Genomic DNA, 24,268 nt, shown 5'->3' on the forward strand with positions numbered 1-24,268 from the left:
CAATATTTTACTTCGTTAGCTAGAAAAATCTCACGCATCTCAAACAAGGTAAGAAATAAAATAATTTATAAGGAAAAATATTTATTTACAACAAGTACAAAAGACTTAGAAATAAGGATACAATAAAGTAATATCACATTTACAGACTTAAATAACTAAAGAAATCGTAAAAGTAAAACGTTTAAAAAATAATAATTCCTACAATGACCAGCATTGGTTAAAATAACACAATGATACTTAATTTGATAAATAAATCTCAATCGGTTTCAAAAACATCGTTTGTATGGATTATTAAATGTAGAATAAATATTGCAAAGTAATGCGAAAAATAGAAAAAAATTTATTTTATTATATCCAGTAAATATTGAACTTAGTTCAATATCAGCTGATCATTTTATGATCATTTTATTCTATTTTAGTTAGGCTTTACGTAAAGATTTAAAATTTTAATTAGAATAATTACTTTTTATATCATTTATTTTACTTAATTATGGTACATGGGTATGGTTTTTAGAAAACGAACTTTCAATAACATAATTATGAGTTTCTACTTTCATAGGTACCTATTTATAAATAAACGTATCTAGCTATTTCTTCAGTAACTGAACTCTACTAATGCAAAATAATTATTATCATTAATTTTATACGTGAATTCTATTGTTTGTGAAGTTAAAAGTAAGTATAAATATCATATATTATATAAATAAAAATAAGCATAATATCTAATCAAGAGCATTGACAAACTTACAGTCTACTATATTTTAACAATAATTATCGGTAATATAAAAATTACGTACTAACTATGGTTTCAATATTCAGTTATACTGACATAAATTATTGTATGTACATACTTAAAAATAGATTACTTATAATAACCTACCTACAATATTTTTATTCAAATCCATTCAAAATATTTTTATAATTGCAGGCAACATTAAAAAATTTCATTATTTTCATGAATAGCTTAGTGGATGAAGTAAATTAGAGCCAATGCGAAAGCGCCATTCGTTTATTTCTGTCATTTTGTAGCAACGCTATTGGTCCATATTGTCATACCTCAAACGGCAGAAATCTAAAACAATTTCTGCATCATATTTAATTTGACGTACAATATTTGGTGTTACATCAATTCTTAGCATCAATTATTATTTTATTTCAATTTGTTTTAAGTTGTGTTTTCTTATTATAAAGAAGATCTTTGCCGTTCATCGAAGACCAACGTTTGAACGGTGTGCTGACTTTCTGTCATAACTTTGTTCTCCAAGTTAGACATTATTTTGAAATTGTTGCAGAGTACTAATACCTGTAATGGAAAAAGGAATTTCAGTATGAGAAACTGGACGTCTCGAATTATTACAGGATAAATAAAATATACAATACGGACAATTACTACCGACTACCGTTACTAATAGTAATAACACAGACAACACAATACATAGGTATCTTCTCCTAAAAAAAATCAATTTCTAAAATAATTATTATGAGATTTTTTTTAAAAAATTATTGTACGAGAAGAATTATGACGAGTTTAAGAAATTCCGTTCTAGTTCCCTTTAATAACATCAATTAAAAGTTTATTTAGCTCTGTTTTTCATAGATCCACAGATTAAAAACTCTACATAGTCTGAGATCAATGTATAGAAAAAAATAGAAAAAGTTTACTAACCGTATACACCAAACTGGCAACCCCAATCACAGCGCCAGTAAGCACATCCCACCAATGATGTCTATGGTCCGTTATCCGCGTGAGTGACGTCACAGCGGCATACGTCAGACACGTCATCTGTATGACGGGCACGAGGAATACCGTGCGGTGCTGCCAGTCGAACGCGCGTTTTTGGAGGTACCACTATAATGGGGAAATTTTATGCTTAAATAAAAATCTTTTATTTTAAAAGAAAGCTATATTAAACACACTAGGTTTCCGCCCGCGGCTTCGCCCGCGCAGTCAAAAAAAACCCGCATAGTTCCCGTTCCCGTGGGATTTCCGGGATTGCGTCATTTTCCCGGGATAAAAAGTAGCCTATGTCCTTTCTCGGTTATCAAAATATCTCCATACCAAATTTCATGAAAATTGGTTCAGTAGTTTAGGCGTGATTGAGTAACAGACAGACAGACAGAGTTACTTTCGCATTTATAATATTAAAATAAAGTATGGATAAGTGACTTTAGAATACATTTTAATAATATTGACGCCATAATATGTAATTAATTATATACTATCCGTAATATTATAAATACGAAAGTAACTCTATATGTCTGTCTGTCCGTCTATTCTTCACGACACAACCACTAAACCAAGACTAAACCAATTTGGATGATATTTAAACATATCATTATGCGGGTTTTCCCTTGACTACGTGGGTGGAACCGCGGAAGGAAAATATAAATAAATTGTTGTTGTTCGAATAATTTAGCTGTTAACATATTATACTTACTTTTAAAGAAACTTACCGCCATAAATAGACCACAATACACGGATAGAGAAGTGTGGCCTGAAGGAAAACTGTGATAGGAGTCGCTCTGGTACCATTTGGAGAATCTTGTTGAAGTACACTCGTATGTTGTTACGTATTCTGACCTGGGAAGAATAAAATAATTTTAGTATACAGTAAATAAATAGTACCATGTTTTATTGTATTATTTACTTTAATTCTGCACTAAGATAAACGTGCCTGTGTGAGCTCGAAATAGTACGTCAAGATTTCTTATTTAAACAAAGTTTATTTAAAATATTGTATGAGCCTTCATTTGTAAGTGTGTTTTACCAATCTGTTATCGGATTGTGATTGTTATTTTTTATTTAGAATGTGATTTTTATTTAAAGTTCAAAACGCTTCATGACTTGAACATGAAATTCAGTTTACAGTTAGTACCCTAGTCTCTTTAAAATAGGTTAAATGGGCTTACCCATTACAAGTTTTAGCAGCATCCGGTTCACAGATATCAAAGAAGGTCGGTCTAGGGTTCCCAATGAGCCCTTTCATGACCTCAATCACACCCAAGTTAAAGAACAGGCCATACGCATAGCTCCTGTATATGAGGAGCGTGTTCCTTGTCACATGTTGCAACTTGGTTTGAGAGCTGTACGTCGATGTGTGGAAGATGTACTCTGTTATGAACACCTGGAAAATAAAGTTTGGATGTGAGTTGTGATTGGTTGCAATGTTGCTGGAATGGCCAACGTGATAATATATTAATATCTGTTTATATTTCACTAGCGCTTCGCCCATGGTACAAATTTCGCAATAAAAGGTAGCCTATTTTCTTTCTCAGGTGTGCCAAATTTCATCAAAATCGGTCCAGTAGTTTATGCGTGAAAACCATACATACATACATACATACAAACCTTTCCTCTTTATAATATTAGTATAGATATACCTAATTCGTAATAATCTGTACAGACAACTGAAAGTTTTGTACGAGGAAAATGCAGAAGGATTGTATCTCATTCTGCTTAATATTTAAGGCATGAAAGGTTAATATGTTTTGTTTGAAATTCAGCATCATTTTATTCATGACTTAAAAGTTACTGTAAAACACAGGTGTTAGTGCTGAATTAATAGCAGAATCCGTACCTATTATTTGTCAGGTGATTAAAATTTTAATTCCATGATTAAGACAGATTACTTAAGAACAAAAGTATTAAAAAAATCTTATTTGTCAATTGAAGAAGCCACTTACCAGCACCAAAGGACACAAAATGGCGGTTGACATGAGGACCTCAAAATTGACCGTATCTCCCGTGAATTTATGTGACAAAGCTGGATCATTGCAGTAGAAGCCGTTCTTGTGGTGGGGAATTATACCAAACTCGAATAAACCGACGAGAAGGAGTACTGTGAATAAATAATAGATGATATTAGTATGATGAAATTCGTTTTGAGAATAAAATAGGCTGTAGGATAAGGTATGAGTTGAACTCTATAATTTCTAACCAGAGATAGGTCATAATTTAAATTTTCGTATAATTTTTCATTTATGTAAGTACATGGATGAACGATTGATTATGAAGATTCGTAGGGAAATTGAATTGCTAAAAACCTTAAATGTTATCGTTTGATGCTAGCACACTTTTTTTGTATTTACCAACAATTTACTTCTAATTTACCAGGGTCCCCGGTCCTAACAACAAACAAAAGATATATTCAAGTAATAATCACATTGATGTGGCCATTCGCACCAGTTAACCAATTTATTTGGACCCCTACATCCGGTGTTTTGGGTTCAAAGTCAATGTCATAATAATTTGGCAATTGCGCAATTGTGTGAGGGGGTCAAAATTTTCCTGGCAGTTTCGCAAGGTGACTTACGCGTCTTCCGCATATTTTTGACGGGTATAAATCTTGATTCATTGGTAAGAAATGACAATTATAAATATTTTAATCTTGCATCGAAACTTACGTAGCGTTAGCGTGTGTATGGAAATAGGAAATTCAAATTATTAATGTGATACAAAATGGTCAAGAATTGGCTTCCTAAGTAAATGGTAGAGTAGGTAAGTTTTTGAAAATCTTAGAGGCGGGTAATGTTATGTTTGATTCTGATACCTTGCTTGGTGACACCAAAGTGTCTGACTATTGCTTAAATTCCGTTGATATTTTTTCCTTTGCATTTGCGGAGTAAAAAATACTAATGAACTAGGTAGTTACTGAAGCAATGTGACTGAAATTTGCTACGAATATTGTATTCAGGACTAATTAAAATAATAAACACATTTTATCACAGTCATAGACAGTGATATTATTAGCCTTACAGAAAACTGTACTTTTCTCTAAACCTAACTGGATGTTTTGTTACCTATCTTTATTTTCCTCTACAAAACCAGTTGCATAAATGATTCATGATTCTAAGTTACACCTTAGATATTTTCTTTAAGAAAGCTGTAGAAAATGATCTTGTTTTTTTCCCTATTGCTAATGTGATACATATCTGTTTAGACTCTATTTTTACCTGATATAAACATTTACTATTCCAGTTATTGTATCTGGTAATGAAATTTCTATGGAATCGATTTTAAAGTATTTAGATGAAATGAACTGCAAATAAAAGTATCACGCTAGTGAACACTAAAATAAACCTCTGAAAATTAGTGAATATTCAATGTTATCAATTTGAAATACGTTTCATTACAAGAAAAGATGCGATACGCTTTTTACAAGAATAATTAATTTTACCAACTGTTTCACACACTTCACTATGTAAATTGATTTTTTATGCAAATATAGAAAAACCAAAACTATTATTAGTTAATCTAGAAGGTTCCCTTTTAATGTCTGGTCTATGTAAACATGTCTGGCCTTGCGACGGTGACCCGGTAGGATATTTGTGATGTAACTATACGTAATGCTATCACGTTGAACACCACGAGTAACCCTAACTATGAAGTAGGATCACCAATATTCTAGAAGGCCATGGATTCATGAACGGAAAAAAAATTTGGAACGTGTTTCGAGCCTTTTTTTTGAAAATTTATATGATTTTTTTCTGGAAGCAAAAACGGCCAGCAATGTTTTTATAGCTTACTGAAGAATATAGAGGGAACGAAACTTTTTTGTGCTTAGGATCCTGGAATAAAAGAAACAAATTGGAACGCGGATGGCACCTTTTTTGAGGTTTGTGCTTCTTTTTTAATTTTCTTCCAAGTATTAACGGCCAGGGATGTTTTTTTATAGTTCGTATATTGAAAGGTAATGTTGAACCTTTGGCTTTTCATGTGATGTATGGATAGATTTTCAGTCATTAGATGAAATATTAATTTGTACATTTGAAAAATACTATACGAATAATACGAAGACAATAATAATTTATCTTATTTATTTGCAAGATATATTCCTATCTACTCGATTAATATTTTATATTAAATAAATTGCGTAGGTAAATTAATTAAGACATTTATTTAAACATTATAATATTTTATCCCATGAATATTATGAGTGGGATCACCTGACAAATCTATTAATACTTATGATATTGCATAATGCATTTTACCGATCGGAGCGCACATAACATAGGACCCTCTCTCGACATTTCAAACGATTTAGTCATGTGTATTTATATAAACTAAAATATAAAAACATTATATAAATTATATTTAAATTAAATTATTTAAAAAAAGTGTGATGACATGAAAGGTCATTAGTACCTATACCTTTAGAAAATTGAATGAAAACCAAAACTTTGTTAAAAACTATTACAAATATAATATTACGTCGATAAAATAATTATAGCATGGTGATTTGAGTACAAGTATTGAAAATATTGTAATTACAAAATATGCATAGCAGTGACCAGCTACTCGACGGTAGATGGCGCTATACGCAAAAAGTGAAACTAATGTTGGATAACGGACTTCATTCCATACAATTCTCTAAATTGTTATAGGATTGTTAATAAAAACCTCGGGATACTGAAAAAATTTAAAACAATACGTAAATGATTTATGAAACGATTTTTTCTTCATTTTACTTTTACATCAATATTAATTGCCAGTTAATTTGAAAATAAAATCAATAAAGATTCCTTGAAGATTCATATCATTTAAGAATACTATAATTTACACAAATAACAGACTAACAAGAATCGATAATCGACATCTAAACAGTCGATAAATCGAATCGTATCCCGATTAACATCGATATTACTACTAATAATTATATAGAAGCTTGTTTAACAGGTGACTTAATTATAGGGGTAAATGGTGTTATTATAAGCATAGGTATCTACTATTATAATCTTCAAAAAAAGTATAAGTAACTTTTAACAAGTTTTTATGTCGAATAATAGTAATTATTATAATGTTATTTTATTTTGACAGGTTTAGAGATTCACTTGATAATGTTATTTTAAATATAAATAAATACTTATAAAAACTAAATTAGGTTTTTAATAAATAACAACTATATGTATATTTAGAATAATGTTGGGTTAATATCAACATTCTTAAAATTCGGAGAAAATATTATCGATCGCTTATTGAGGACTAAAATTAACAAATAGATAACAATTATAAATTCATAGCAAAAAATTAATTAATATGTACCGGTTAAGTAAAAATTACGTGAATTTACCTCTAGTAATTTAATCTTCCAATATTTATGATAATAAGGAGAAAGTTTCAATTAAAAAATGAATTTCATAGCATAATAATATATAGTTATAATTTTATCTATGGCCATCATGTGTGTTCTATTTTTAATTGATACAAATGAGTTATGAGGCATTGACACTGTGTTTGTATTTTTTTTACTTTTTTTCTTGAGACTGCGATTGCGTGCATTCTGCCACACATGGTGGGGTCCACACGTGTGATGCATAGTTTTTTTTTTAATATTATTAGGGTTAGACAGTTTAGACTTCATGTTTATAGCTGTCATTTATGACGTATTAATTTTTTTTGCTCCTAAACGACTAAAGTTTGCCGTAAGTATAGTTTCTTTGTCGTCTTACGTTACCCGACATAAATATTAAATCACCATGTTTAAAAATAATTTAATGTTGCCAGTTAATCGATTTCTTGGATGCTCGTGATTTATAATTATAGCATCATGATACGGCTCACTTAACCGTTAAAGCACCTTTTTATTTTTAAAACATGGGATGTTTTCATTATATTATGCCGTCCAATGTAGGCCAGAGTATACTTTAATGTTAATATTTTTAGTTAGGGATATGTTAGGGATAACATTTTTGTGTTATTTAATCTGTATCCGTGTTCAGTGTGGTAATATTGAGCTGAGTTTTACGCGCCTTTTTGTAACTTTTAAATTTATCTATGGTAGAAAGCTTTTGGAATCATAAACATAGCACTATGGAATCATATTTATAAGAGTTTTCTTATTTTATCTGTGTCATACGTGTATTATAAATTTTGAAATATAACGGCTGTTTTCACAACTTCTGGATAGGGTGCGTTTAGATTATCTGTCAAATAACGTATGAAAATAGATGACAAATTATGGAGTATCTACATATTAAAATATAGGTCGTAGTAATACAACATCTTTTTTAATTGATTATTTTGGATTTGGAAAATAATAGGTTAAAATTTTTTGCGATAAAATCCAAACGATACTATCTGAGATTAGTAGGGATTAATCTCTTACCTAATAATAATAAAGGTATATCAATAGCTAGAGTCCACCAGATGCTGTGCCCGCTGCCGCACCGCGTGGGCTTGATGAGTTGTGACTCCAAGTCCTTTTGCTGTAACAAGAAAATAATTGTTAAAATGTCTATAAATAGGGAAATTTATATGTAAGTATAGGTAAATCGGGTTGATATAACAAATGAGGGAATGTTAAAAATCTGTAGTAATGGGGATATTTTTTATGTAGAAGTATTTTGGTAGGTACATTTGTTAATACCTAGTTTATGAATACTTCCTTGGCTTCCCGATGTTTAAAACATGGGTTGAAATAGTAACTATAGAATGCTGAATTCTGGTATCTGATAATCAGTTAATGTTAGTAGTCAGTAACTTAATGCATAATTTATAAATTGAAAACAATGTTATTTGACTCTAAGTTGCAGTTGAAACATAATTTTGTAATTAAGTAAAGTCACAACTATTGTTGACATAAGCAATTATCATTAATTAACTAATTCCATAATTTAATAACCTAACTGCAACGAAAATCAAAACAAACAGAACAGATTAAGCAACAGATTTATAACAAAGATTTACAAAAAAGCGATTCAGACGGGACATAGCCATCTAGATTAGCTGACTGCGCACAATGATTATTGTATAAAAGGTCATCGATCGGCACAGAGCCGTATTTACCTCCGATTGGGCACAAATAATATACTTGCTCGGGTTATCTTTCTATCACAGACTGTAAATACAACGTTATGACGTAGTATGTTATTCCAAACGTAATCTTTGTGATATTATCAAGTGCATATGCAAATGTGCAATTCATGCCCCGTTTATATGTTTGTATTTAATTACATCAGCTTTCGCCATGCCTTGCCTTCGCTTGTTTGGTCTAAAACTTAACAAATGATATAATAAAACCTTCATCGAGAATCACTTTATCTATAAAAAAAGCTGCAGCAAATTCCTTTGCGTTTTGAAGATTTAGATCTTGAGATGATTGAGATGCTTAGGCATTCCTACATGGGGACAGCCGGACAGATAGCGATAAGTGACTTTGTATTATAGTGTACTATGTAGTGATATTAGCTCTAATCTCTACTCTCTAGCTAGCTCGGGATATCTTTCCATCGCAGACTATAAATATGATGATATGACGTAGTAAGTTATTCAAAACATTGTTAGTGATACAATCATGTGCAATGTGCATGTGTTATTTTGCAAGTGTGCAATTCACGCCCTGCTTGAAATAATAAGAATAAAATTACCTATATTAATGTTTATAAACTTAGTCTGCATTTACATAATTAAATTTGATTTAGGAAGTTGATTTGGGTGATTGAATAAATAACACACACAGTAAGATACTATTCTATAAACGTCAGTATGAATAGCTTTGTTAAATAATTTGAAAGAGGAAATTGATAATATAATAATATATTATATACCTGTTTCCTAGTACCCATTTTCTGCTGTTATAATTTTCATATTCAGTTAAGGTAAACCCCTAATAATATTACGAAAAATAAGTGCATTACAAAATACGTGAAACATAATTTTCCCCATATGTTTTATGCCAATATGCACGTACACGCACCTTTAGGAAACATTTTAGGTATAAGTATTGCATCACTTAATTTTAGTAAAAGTAGTGATTTTAGAACAAATAGTGTCTAGTGATTTCAGAATAAATTATTATAAAAGATGCGGTTAGCTGATAGCTCTTTGGGTGATTATTTATTAAGAGTATTGTGTTAGAAGAATCAGTTCGAAAAAAGAAGAGAGAAATATGGAGAGCATATTTGACGAACTTTCAGCAAGTTTTCCAGATTTGCCAAACAGAACATTTTCAGAAGTTGTGAATTATACCATTAATCTTACAAAGATAGTAGAGACGTCCTTTATTCTAGATTCAGTTTAAAGTAACAAAGTCCGTCTCTGTGACGTTGGGAGTAAACTTAAGGGTATTCAAGGTTGGACCACAAGGTCAGGGCGTCCTCGCAAGGTCGAGAACCTTGGGGCTGAACGATTTTCATGAACTTGAATTTGATTTACGTCAGACGACCCTTATATAACTACACTTGGGTAATATTTGAAGTTTTCAGATTGGAGTTTGGAAATGTTTTGTTTATTTATAAGCTAGAGATTGTTTTTATTTTACTGTATTTATCTTGTATTTATGCATGAATAATATATATCAATGCATTTTTTATTGGTTAATGTTATTATTGTGAGTTTTATATCTACAATTCCAATGCACACAATAGTTTTTAGGCAGCTGTACAGATAGTATACAATTTATTGTAACATTGAGATTTAAGAATACTATTAAATAATAGTTAACTTAAAATTGTTATCTTTCATGCCGTAGAGTAGATAGTAGTATGGTCCAAGTACATCACCCAGGGAAACCACTCTCAATTGCAATACAATTACACAACAATTTATTCAATTATGAGACAATTTATGACGAAATTCGTGTTTTCTTAAATAATAACCACATTGGTAAATTACCTTTCCCAATAATATTACTATAAATTAGTAATAACAATACGTGTATTACGTCAAACGCTTAAATTGGGTCATGGAGAGGTTTGGCACGAGGTGTTTCAGTGAAATTGTTACGTGGACAGGTATGACTGTGTGGGGTTTTTAATGAGTTATAACAATTGAAGAAAAATAAAAGGATAATCTGTAGTATGTAAGTTGTTTGGTTGAGTATTATTATATTATGTATATGTCTCTTTGGTTCTGAAATGAAAAATAAAATAAATAAATAAATAAAAAATGAATACTTGTACCATGAATCAATATGCACCGAGTTATGAAAAGCTTGTAAATATGAGAAATTAAATAAAAATCAACCAAATAAATCTCACTTCTAAAGCATTTGAAGGCTATAAAACTGATTCATTGCATTGATTTCATATAATAAAAATATACGATAACAACACATAGTTTAAATATTTCTATCGGGAGTTAACCGAACTAACATTAGGTATACCTTCATAATAATATGATAGGTACTCATTACTCACACATCACTGATTTTTTAATATGCCTCAGACTTTTGTTCGTTTTACGTTTTAGGTAGTTAATTATTAACCATTTTTATTTTAATGAATCTAGTAATCTAATATTTACTTCTTTACGTACCGGAATACTCCCATATGTAGGTAAGTGCATTTTGATGAGTCAATCGCACTTAAGAACATCACTAGCACGACTACTTGCACTTAAAACACTAATATAAATAGTAATAACATATAATACCTATAAATACGTATCGTGATAACGGTTATCATATTATCAGGAATTTAAATCTAATATTACTCACTTGAAATTCTCGGAGCTATCAATTTTAGCAATATACCTATTGCAATTTCAGCAGTAAAGTCAAGTAGGAAAGTGGGTTCGTTTTTATTACGAACAGGTAGGATATGATATTTTGTTTGTTACGATTTAACTCAAAAATAACAGGACCGATTCCAAAAATTCTTGCACTATAAAAATATTGTTTATAGCAGTAGCACAGGCTAAAATATTTTGTTTCTTCCCGGGTAAAATCCGAACAGAGCCGCGATAACCTACTAGTGAATGACATAGAAATAACAGAATGTTTCTATATGAATGGTTCCATTACAATGCTAGATCATCCGTTCATATACCGTTGAATTTTAACAAAAAATACCTACAGTTCTTTATTTAATCTTTACATTTATATATCTGGCAATAGAATAAAGCTGAAAATATATTTTATTAATTTGTAATTATATTGTTTGTTTGATTGTTTGAACGTGTTAATCAAGAACTACTGGACTGATTGCAAAAATTTTGTACCTACGTGACCGCTAAAAAGCAGATTTATTATATTATAATCTTGTACTTTTAAAAAAATTTACCGCTTTCGCGTTATTATATTAATTTCTTTAATCATCAGTTTCACTTTATAATTAACGTTATCTTTAGATTTCTTTCAGCATTCTAGATAATTCATAAAATATCATAATTAGTTACATTTAGTGGTAGTTATGTTAATTGTTTTTATAAAAAATAAATAACGTATAATATTTAGGTTAGCTTCTTAATAAAACATGATTTTACCTGCGTAATTATCTTTTGAGAAAACCACATAGATCTGTCATAACAATACCTTCCATCCTGTTTCTAGCCATTTTCAAACTCAGAATTATATCGCATTTAAAATTAATTATTACTATAATTAGGTGAAATTTGTTTGTTTCAATGCGCTAATCTTAGGAACTACATTTTTGAATTAATAACAGTAAAGGAATTGAATTTTTCATGAAATATTTAATCATCATTTTATTGGTAATTAAGGCAATAAAACTTTGCTAGGTACGTTTTAGTTGTTAGCAGAGCAAATTATTTGGTAATTTTAAAATTATATACATCTTATTGAAAATTATATTTACCTCGCGAAGTGAATTCCTCAGGGTCGCCATTCTTTTTAAACTTTGCAAACTGTTTCTAAACGCTGAATTTTGATGCACCATCTTAATTCGAAATATTATCGTTGTGTTTAAAAATATTTACCATTTATATGGCTTATGTTTGCATTGTATTATTTCGTGTACAACATTAGTACTAAGTTTTAAAACACTGTCACTTTTTACGTTTTTATTCAACTACTTATGTATAAATTATTTAGGTATATACCTACGTCCAATTTGCTACGTGATTGAAGCAAGAAACTAAGTACATTTGTCCTGTTTTCAGATTTATTACGTTAATTGTATGGCATGACTAATGTGAGGATAAACCGAAGCTAACCAATAAAACATTTCATGCTCTATATGGAATATTATAAATGTAACAAGCTCGTAAAAAAGGTACTGGAATTTTATGAAAAGTGCGCAATATTATACAGTTTATCATTTTATGAAGATTAGTGAATGAGAAGAAAATAAAACAGACGGACAAAAGCTATAATAATTATGAAGACCAAAAAGCTACTAAACAAAATTAGGACACAGATGCATAGAATAATATTATGTTCTTAACATTTCTGCTTCTTCTTTCAAGTGGCAACTCCCGATCCCAGTGAGGACGGATTCTGCCAATGTCAAGTTTTGAACAAATGATAATCATTTGAACATTTGCATGAGACAAATTATTAAAACCTCATTAGAGATTTTTGGATTGTTTGTGACGTATTATTGTCCTGGTGTTACGCAGTTAATATATTCTACATTGCCATAAATGTGCCGAATCTATGTTTACCAGCTTTTTCCTCCCATCATTTAATGATGATTATTTTTATATAGAAATGAATTTTGGGTTAAAATCTGACACTACAATAAAAATTTATTTTAAGCACATAATAAAACTTTATTTCAAGCGTAGAGTGAACAGGTACCTTCTAGGGAAGCGCGTTCCATCTTAGACCACATCTCAGCTTAACATCAGGCGAGATTGTGGTCAAGCGTTTCCCTATTACCAATAAAAAAAAGCATAATATCCAATACAGACAGGTTGATTTACTCCCCACAGTATAATTTTCAACTGCAATAAGTACAGGTACTCAATGCAATAATTGCTCAATACGTAATGACAAATGGCATCATATATCTTAGAAACAACTATAAATTTAAACGTATGAACGTTATTATTTATGTCCTGTTGCCGAGCATCGTTAAGATTATCTATAATCTTTAAATGGATGGCTCTATTCAATAGTGTACATCATTTTAATATAAATAATACAGAGATAGTACGATCAGTCTATGCATTATTAGTTACATATTACCATCATCAAAATATAATCTTATAAAGGTTGTAACATAATTTTTAAAATATCCAACAGGAAATGAGCATCATTATATTCTATTACACCGTTTATCTGCTACTCTATCGCTATTCTATCCCAAATGGTATTATGGTATATGTATATGTATTATTAATTTTGTTAGTTATGTATATGTATTATTAATTTTGTTAGTTAATAGTGCGCTCTACCTTTAGAAAATTACGTTTAGCAATACAACATTAGGTACGGACGTAAACAAATCCAACAACTTGTTTATTATACGCATTTAATTATTGTAATAATTAAGAAGGACTATCTATACAAATAAATAATAAATAGAAAGAGTTTTTTAAAGCTACATTTCTGCATAATGCCATCCCATAAAACTCCGCGCTCTGTAACTCAAAGAGATTGGATAATCTCACTTGAGGTACGAGAAGTTAGTTATCAGTAAAATGAACCATTTTTATTGTAGTAAATCTTGTAATTAAAAATGTTAATTTGTACCAGAAGGAACATATTTGTAAAAAGTATTATAATATTACTTTTTTTTTTGTTTAGAAGGAAGCATTCGTTTATTAGGGTTCCCAGTTCCGGTAGTGCCTCAAGCCCGACTGTCACTTGAACAAATTTTTCATTTTACCTAATTATCATCCGATTATATATAAGACTAGCGGTCCGCCCCGGCTTCGCCCGTGGTACATATTTCGCAATAAAAGGTAGCCTATGTTCTTTCTCAGGGTCTAAAGATTATCTGTGCCAAATTTCATCAAAATCGGTCCAGTAGTTTATGAGCCTATTCACTACAACCAAACAAACAAAGTTTTCCTCTTTATAATATTAGTGTAGTCTATATACTTATTTTTTAGTGATACGATATTATTATCATTATTTACTCAGGTAAAATAACGATTCAAAAAAAATTACTGAGAAAAAAACCCGTAGTCCGTTAAAAATTAGCGCCATCTATCGTCTAGTAGCAGTACTAGCGTCCCAGTTTCAAAGATAAAGGAATTTAATTATAAAATCGTTTATCATTGTCCGTCAATATTATCTGCAATTAATTTTAAATAAACAGCTTGAACGTAAATTAAGTATCTTTTCATAATTCATGTTGTTCCAAATACATCAATTATACGCTTTTACTAGTCTATTACTCGGTATAGAAAATGTAACCTATTTCTTGAAAAATAGTTCGTTAAATGAAAAAAAAAAAAAAAATTTGTAATTTATTTTACGTACCTACTGCATACATTTTTTCACCCATTAACCGAAGATATAGTTCAACCTGTAAGAACAATTAATATTTGCGCACACGCAGGAAAAACATTTGTAAATCCAAGTACGTACGTACTTACGTACTACTCAAATATGTGTGATCAGCTTAGAGACTATAATAAATAACATCACGCTACGACCATTAGCAACGAAACAGCACTCTTCTTATTAACCGACTTCAAAAACGGAGGTTCTTTAGCTTCACCGGTATGTTTGTATCCTTGTATGTAACCTTTAGTTTTTTAACCTCTAAACCGTCCGGTTTAATGCAAAGCTTTTATCGCGGGCCTTGAGCGCGGGGACCGAATCCAGAAATTTAGTAACGAAAAACCTCACGCTCCCCACGGGGACGGGCGCGGAGGTGTGGCTTGAAGGCATAGCATGCAATAGCTTTACCGCGGCAGTCCCCGGGTCCCCGGTTTTTTTAAGTACTTATCGATTATAGTACAATAATTTCATGAGTTTATAGACTATGTTTTTTTACTATTCTTATTTATTTAGTTACTTAGGTACCTACTTATTAAGGATCGATGATAATACAATGATTTCGTGATTTTCTAAAAAAACATGTCTTTTTTAGTTTTTTAGCTATACTTAAACTAATACACTTAAACTATAGTATATTTAAATGCGTCACCCAGCACCTAGGAGGGATTCCACAACACCGCGACGCGGCGCCTGGTTCGTGACGCGACGCGATGCGTCACCGAGCGTCACCGTCATGTAATAACGGATGTGAAACTGTTGTTTGAAACGATTGTACTTTGATTTAAAAGTAAGAGTTGATTGAGGATTTATGCCGTTGTATTCGAGTTCATATTACATTTTGCAAAAAATACAAATAAGTAGATTTTTATGCCATAGGTATTTTGTTAGAAATATGTAAGTACCAATAATAACCATTTTCAATAGGTAGGTAGTTAATGTTATTCTTAGTAAACATACTAGATTCAGGTAATATACTAACCTATTATTATAACTATTACAACACATTTTATTTGAATTTTTCGACAAACTGAAATTATCGTGTTTTAAGAGCATGTTTAAATAGCCAATAAACAGTGTCTACAGTTTTCGTGTAAACTATCAAATAAATCATAACCCATGATTATTTAATCACTGTTATAAAGTACATATACAGTGGAAAGGTTAACAAATTGCGTTTAAGACGATACACAAAAAAAAGTCCACTGCTTGGCGGGCGGAGTCTAATAGCTCGCTATCGCGAACGCGGGTGTGCGCAAAGTCATTCTTGCAAACTCGCCGCGCTGCCGCTGGCCGACTCGGGACAAACATGTATGGAGTCGTCATACAGTTATAATATTGTTATACATTTATTCAATTGTTGATTTATTGGTTTTATTTTCTTGCTTATAAACAAATAATCTTCTTTCCAACAACTACTTAGACATTATTAATAATTATTATTATTTCGTAATGTTTACTTTATTACAAAATAATACAGGTTATAAATAATCTTTAAAATAACAAAAATATTGTTACTCTGAAAAAATGAAATGGTAATCAATAACGCGGACTACTGAATTGATTTAAATAGAATTGATGCTGACGTAGATATTACATCATGCCCAGAAATGAAAGGTACTATTTCTACTTCTCAGTCAAAGAGTGGAAGATATCACTAATACAGTAAAACTGATGCGAAACTTTGGATGTTAATTTGTATATTTTTTTGTTGGTTGTTACTTAATCACGTCAAGACTACATTACCAATTTTGATAAAATATAGCTAATTGCCTGGATTTACACATAGGATACTTTTTATCCGAACTGAACACTTCTGTGGGATAAAACAGGATTCACGATATAACCTAATTCCAAGCGGGCAAAGCCGCGGTCGGAATGATATTTTTTTAAATAGAAAAATTATTTAAAAAAAACACAAAATATATTGACGCATGTATTTATTTTTCGCACTCTATTATAATTGTAATTATTCATTACAAATAATCAAAATAAAATAGCCAGAACAAAGTTAGGCCCTGGTAGGGTAGGTAGGCAGGTACAGCAATGTGAGACGAACACTGGCTTATTTATACCAATAATAATGTATTATAAACATTAAATTAAGTTTACAACAAAAATACATAATACCTATTAGCTAATGTGAAAACGAATCAACCAATCATCCCACAACAATGAAATGTGCACACAAATATTCATCCAAATCGGTTCATGTGATTAGGAGGAGTGACTGCAGCGCCATCTTCCGGGCCCAATTGTGTTTCCAGATCACCCAGGAACTCAATTTAATATACTTACACAAAATTTTTCGAAATTAAAACTCACATTACTATATAAATATGAATATAAACCTGTTTTAGTACTAAGCAATTTCCCGCACAGGTGTAGTAAGTATAAATGAAATAAATATCATCAAATTCTTTATACAACATACTTATCTACCACCTACTAAGAAATGTAATTCTTGAAATTTTTTCGTATTTTTTTTAAATATAATACTACTCCAATGAGCTCCTGTTCCATATCACGTCCGCCATACTTCCACTAAGTTCACCATGATTTTTTATTTCTTTGCACTTTGTTGCTTTTTGCTAAAAATGGAATCATGCGATAAAACCAGTAGAACGTTGATAACATACATTTTTGACTGAATAAAGGTACTTACGAAGGAGTGGGTTCACATTGTGAACAATCAGTGGGTTTATTTTCCTTCTGGATTCCGGATTTCTGAAAAGATTATCTATGCTATAAATGAAAAAAATCTTACACATTCGTTATGCACTTAAAACAGGGGTACATATCAAACATCGTCTATAATACAATTATCATCAAATTTAAAATAAAACCAACTTACTTCATTAATTTGTTCCAATTGTAAGCATTCTTTTTCCTCCAACCTTTATGTTTCTTCTTCTTATTTTCTTTATTGTCCCCATTTGTCTCATTTTGTCTTATCGTGTTGTCACCCTTTTTTACGATTGCGCGAGCGACACAAGTTCCCCGTGTGACGGCCGTAGCGGGAATGACTCGTGCAGCGATCGGGGTAGGAAGGTACAGGGCGGCTCTCGCTATATTGGCTGGTCGCGCGCTAATTTCAAGTATTTCTTGTTTAATTCAAAACCATCGCATATTTCAAAATTCTAAATCGGTAGACGTATAGGTTGTATATTTTATAGTTAATATCCAAAAAGTCGTAACTTTACGTTTGTTATTTTGAAGATGCCAGAGATTATAAAAAAATAACAATGAGAACTTTGTATTTTTTTTCTATCGAGAAAATATCATGGAATCATGTTTCTAAAACGGTAGACGTATTGTGTTACTATTGAACTTTCTTGTCAAGAATTTTCATCACGACAACTTTAATAATATAAAAATTACGAAGCTTTAAAAAGGGCCGTAAATGTTAGAAAAATTAATTCATCACCTTAAATACCATGATTATTTCTAAATGCTAATTAGCTCACTTAGTTATATAGAGTAATTGCTACTGCCTCTTATCTATCTGGCTAGTGGCTATCCAATTATCTTGTAAGATTTTTAAAAATGTTAAAAGTTATTATCTATACTAATATTATAAAGCTGAAGAGTTTGTTTGTTTGTTTGAACGCGCTAATCTCGAGAACTACTGGTCCGATTTGAAAAATTCTTTCGGTGTTAGATAGCTCATTTATCGAGGAAGGCTATAGGCTATATATATCATCGCGCTACGACCAACAGGAGAGGAGCCACGGGGGTGAAACCGCGCGGAGCGGCTAGTGTAATATATTATTCTTATGTAAATTGATATAAGTATGTACCTAAATAAAAATAAGAGCGAGTGTGCCGAGCACACGTGTCAGAAGTGAAACTTCTTTTACAAGATTCAAAGATACCAAAATCGTTGCCATACTCCATGATGTGACGGTATTGCCATGACGGGACCTTTTCTTGAGTTTCACTTCAAAACCTAAAATTAAACGACGTACCTACTACCTACTTGAGTTATAAGCTATGTAGGTAGCTAAATTGAACTTTACATAACCATACTCTCTCTCTCTTTCAAAGAGCCGTTCTTTGATTTATCTAATTTATTACCTATGCATTATAATATATATAAATAGGTATTTATATTCTCAGTTACACGAGCGTGCTATTTTAAGAAAATATCTAGTTTATATGACATATCTGTCGACTAGTGTTAAACAGTAAATAACTCTTCATCCGCTTTAAGTAATTTATTATTTATAATAATTTATAATAATATATTGGCCTTTTCCTATACTTATTTATTAGATGGTTCTTTAAGTACATGCGTAATTTTGGTGTGTTTCTCAGCTCTGTTTTTTTACGTTTTTTATATCGTAGCGCTTGGATTTCAGTGTTTTTTTTAATAATATATAATTTATATATCTAAAATCTTTAAAAAAAAACATAAAAAGATAATTAAAGTATGATATTATTAAAATTGATATTATATAACCAAAACATTCATACATAAGTGCACCGTAATATTTAATTCGATAATTTTTAATAAGTTTTTAATATCTATTTTAAAAAATAACTTAAAATTTAATTAAGAATGTACGAAAAACTAATAATTTAATACTATTAATACTATATAGGTATGCTATATACCTACCTACAATTCAAATATTTTTATAGTCCTAAAGAATAAAAATCGTTGTGATTCATGACGGTTTTTTTTTCCTTCCAAGGAAATGGATCGGAATTTAAGATTTGCCTCAATTTAATTTAATGGAGTTCAAGAATGACGCATATTTTGTCTGAATATCTACAGGTACAGGTAGAATAATAGCGCTGATCTGAAGTGGAATTAAATTTCCAAGTTTATCAGAATATCAATAAAATAACCTTTCTCAATAAATGGGCTATCAGCTTACACTGAGACAATTATTCATATTGGACCAATAATTCCTGATATTTAGCGCGTTCAAACAATCAAATTCTTCAGCTTTATAATATTAGTATATATTTAGAATGTGCATAAAATTGCGTGATAAACGTAATAATTAAACTATCGCACTTTTCTATTTTTGCACTAATAAGGTAAAATAAGACCTTGAATAATAATTGCTTTAGTCTTGCTTGAGTTAGGATTCGGTGAATGTTAATGAATACGTAAATAACTTGTGTTGACTAAAACTTGGTGAGAAGTGATCAAGATTAGTTCCTTGGTAAAATATACTAAATCTATTCGATAAAAGCAAGCAAAAAAAATTGGTCATGTACGTGTGTAATGAAAAAGAAACTATGAGGGTACCCAAAAACAGATTAAAAACCCTTTAAATTGCTGTATGTAGTATGTAGTATATGTGTAAGGTGCATACGTGTGTGTGGGCATGTGTGTGTGTGTGTTTGATCTGTTTCAGTAGGATCTACATTTGACACTTATTGCTACATAGGAGCCTTCTCATCAAAATAAGGCAACGGAAATCAGATTTTTTCTATAATAACCTAAATAAACACCTTTCATAATGGAGGTGATGTTTTATAGTTTCAATAATAAAATACGGTAATGTTTTTATTTAAAAATAAATATCCTTACTTTTATCTTTGAACACAATAGATTGTGGTGAGACAAAGTGATAATTTAGATAAACAGCACTTCACATATATTTTGTATTCATGTGAATTGTTCTATTGACTATTGTTCAATAAAATACCATGAATATATTTTAACTTTCAATTTTAAAAACAATCGAAAATTATCAATGTGTCCTTACGTAACCTTTATAGTTTATACTTTATAGTGATTTTTAGTTTTCTACCAATTTCCTCTTTAGGTACGTAGAAATGTTAAAATTACAGACATAAATAAAACATATAACAAACATCTCTCTCAATACTATTAAACACGATTAGATTGTCTTTTTAGTCTGAAAACTAAACATATGAACACTATATGAACATATCTAATAGTAGGGGAGGCCAAGAGGGGATTTTGGGATTTACTCGAGCGCGTCAGATTACTATAAGGGACGGTACCTTAGCTATTCATTAGTACCTCTAGTCAATATGAGCAGTTATGGTTGGTGGGTGCGCTCAGGGGCCCCGCTGGAAAGTTTGAATAATCCATAATTCCCTAAGGTTGAGCTCGAATCGTCAGATTAGCGAAATGGGGACTTCTTATATTGTAATTAACCCCCCCATATATTAATCTGACGCGCTCGAATAATATTACTTTAATTTTTTACCCTTTCTTCATAGCGATTAAATCGCCACTTAAATCGTCAGATTAACGTATACTTTTTTTCAGTGACGTCCTGGAGCATGCAAAATATCAATATCTAACGCGCTTGAGTATTTCCAAGCCAATTTTTTTCTTTTTTAAATTAAAAAAATCAAAAAACCCTTCCCCACCGCTAAAAGTGAAAACATTATAGGACCTTTTTTTCTCGCTATGGTCTAATCTACCAATTCTAATAGGTTCCCGTGACGCTCGAGTAAATCCACATTTAGCATCCTGGGCTCCCCTACTATAAACAATTTATATTGGTACATAATTAAATACGAAACGAAGCTACTATATTTACACAAAATTTAAGGTGAAATTCAGTCACATATCCTTAATGTGTCGGCATTTTGGTATTTTTAACAGCTCTTTCACAATTACGGTCACGAGGTTGATGACCTTTGATGACCTTTATAACCATTTACATAAGCTGGTAGAGCCTCTTTGATTAAATCGTATAAAATATATTATACTATGAACTAAAGTTGGTAGAGCATGCTTTGTAAATTTAGTGCTTAGTATATCTCTATATTTATAAACCTCCCCCTCCTCTCCATCCGAAACGGCTGGACCGATTCTCATGTAATTCTGTAAGTACGGCAGAACAACGTTTTCCGGGACAGCTAGTATATGATTCAAATACTATTCGAACCGACGTGGTTCTGCTATGACACACTTATTAGGAATATAAAAAATAGTGAACGACTTTTCCTCAAAACTAACGTCTATGTAATAAATATCATAAAATCGTAAAAAATAGCACTTGTTTCTATTGAATCGTCTGTATAGCTGTTATTTAATTAATAAATACAATAAAAACAGCAAATTTTTTTCATTATCAGAACCAGTCGAACGTGGATGTTGACTTGGCTTCAAGTTAATGGACATAAGTGGTCGAAGTATTTAAAAATGTTTACTTTACCGGTGGCTTCTTTGACTTAAACTTTAACTTTGACTTTCCTTTATAACTTTCAATTTATGACTTCACATTGGTAGGTATTTCCGGAATGTTTTCTGAGAATTTGTTTTTTTAGAAAGCCTCTGAATATGTAAGGAAATGTATTCAGGATAACCATCCATCATCCTATTTTATTGTTAAATTTATCAATCGTATTTACTTGTAGATACATACCAAATTTTGCAAAATGTAACTTTAGTTATATTCATATTCATACAGGCTACGTGTTCGATTCTACTGTGAATACCTCTGCTACGAAATAGGAAAATGTGTGTAGAACGCACGTAAAGATGTAATTTGGTATTTTTCTGTGGTATTTTTCGTTGGGTTCAAATAACTCTATATTTTCCTAGTTGATGTTTGAAGATGTAGAGTTATTTTTCCTGATATATTATAAAAAGCTAGTGTGCCGATTTGTTTCTAGTAACAGTGGAATTAATGAATTGGTCATTTAATAAAATTTAAATATTATATCAATACGTTTTCAAAACGTCAAGTTTCTTATATTATTTTTAAGATTCAACTAATGCTTAAGAACTACCAACGCGTAAACAGCAACAAGTAGCAACCGCAAAAACGATTGGCATACATACAGACCATTGCAAAATTAAGTCAAAAACAATACATACGTTAACATTCAGCGATGTCTGCGAATTGATATTAACTGTAAAAACACCACTGTCTCTCGGCGATATTTTATTAACACAATCCAACGCACCCATCACACACAGATTCAAAAACACGCACAGATAAAAAATAAAAAATAAATTCACACTGGAGTTTCTACATGTAATGATGTAGTGTAACTGACATGTATAATGCGTGCCTGCGCGAGCGCAACTGGCGTGGAACTTATAACGTCTAGATACGACAGTTGGAACGGGTTTGCGATTTGCGAGGTCTTTTTGGAGTGATTTTATATGCCAATTTGTGTTTTTTGTTTTTGTATCGTAAACAATTTAATGGTGATGAGGTTTTTAATTTTATTTCACACATGAGGCTATTTTTTCGTAATATGAATAATAAATATGTGTAAAATTAAAGGGCATTACCTCATTTATATGTAGTATACAAGATTTCTAGAAACATGAACATTTTAAGCCTAAGTATGTATATTTTTTTTTATATATTTTCTACATTTAGAACAGGAAATACATACATGTATGTATGTATATCGGTGTCCTTAAAAGCTTCATAGGGACCAGTTTTAGCTCAGTAGCATTGATTAGCTTTATAATGAGCATTTAATTATAGTCATTAAATGATAATAAAAACTATTAATTATTCATTATTTTGGTAATAACAGACAATTAGCGCAACTAAATATACCTTCGCCAACTCTGACAAAAATCATTATTAAATATGCAATCGACAAAATCATATTTGCACAATCTTTTTACTTAGTATTGGATCTTTTACCTGATGTAACTCATGTAAAAAATAAATTATTGAAGTTATACGTAGTAGCATAATTATTGAGAATTATAAATATGTAGAAACGTTAAAATTATTTTTGCTATTTTAACGGGACTAGTCTTGAACGAAAAAGACAAGACAACTTTTTTTTAATTTTTTATCACTACTACTGTTAATTGCATTAATTACCGTACATATCTTGTAGAACTGTTCATAAATATGTATGTTAAATAAGAACAGTTATTTCGATATCACAAACATAAATCAAACTGTCACTCTATATCTACTAATTTTATTAATCTGTAAAAACTCTACATGAAAAATAATCTTTTCAAAATTGTATCTTCTTCTCATGATTTTACAAGTTCATATTATATACCTATTATGCACCGTTATTCACAGTTAAAAAGTCCCTCCAAAGACCAAAATTATTTCTCTGTAGGTACATAAAATAAAATAACATATATAGATTATAGAGTATAGTCCAAGAGTCGCTTCAATAAAATCTATTTGTATGGATGAAAGCGC

General features: G+C 30.7%; 2 protein-coding genes across 2 annotated transcripts; both read right to left on the reverse strand.

The window, feature by feature from the left end:
• Positions 1-980: 980 nt before the first annotated feature.
• On the reverse strand, positions 981-23,177 carry LOC149901573 (phospholipid phosphatase 2-like). The gene is made up of 7 exons (XM_090110649.1): positions 22,954-23,177; positions 8,106-8,205; positions 3,685-3,839; positions 2,911-3,125; positions 2,455-2,581; positions 1,667-1,849; positions 981-1,303 (listed from the first exon to the last, which is right to left on the reverse strand). Exons 1-7 carry the CDS (start codon positions 23,044-23,046, stop codon positions 1,184-1,186), a joined length of 993 nt encoding a protein of 330 aa, XP_089966775.1. The 5' UTR covers positions 23,047-23,177; the 3' UTR covers positions 981-1,183.
• On the reverse strand, positions 17,551-19,216 carry LOC149901574 (uncharacterized). The gene is made up of 4 exons (XM_090111121.1): positions 19,209-19,216; positions 17,986-18,219; positions 17,797-17,858; positions 17,551-17,722 (listed from the first exon to the last, which is right to left on the reverse strand). The coding sequence occupies exons 1-4, from the start codon at positions 19,214-19,216 to the stop codon at positions 17,682-17,684; spliced, it is 345 nt and encodes a 114-aa protein (XP_089967247.1). The 3' UTR covers positions 17,551-17,681.
• Positions 23,178-24,268: the final 1,091 nt, after the last annotated feature.

Source organism: Colias eurytheme, chromosome 16, assembly GCF_061535395.1.
Source record: "Colias eurytheme isolate Ceu_HAF_F1 chromosome 16, ilColEury1 Martin Lab GWU primary, whole genome shotgun sequence".
In the NCBI taxonomy this organism is placed as follows: Eukaryota; Metazoa; Arthropoda; class Insecta; order Lepidoptera; family Pieridae; genus Colias; species Colias eurytheme.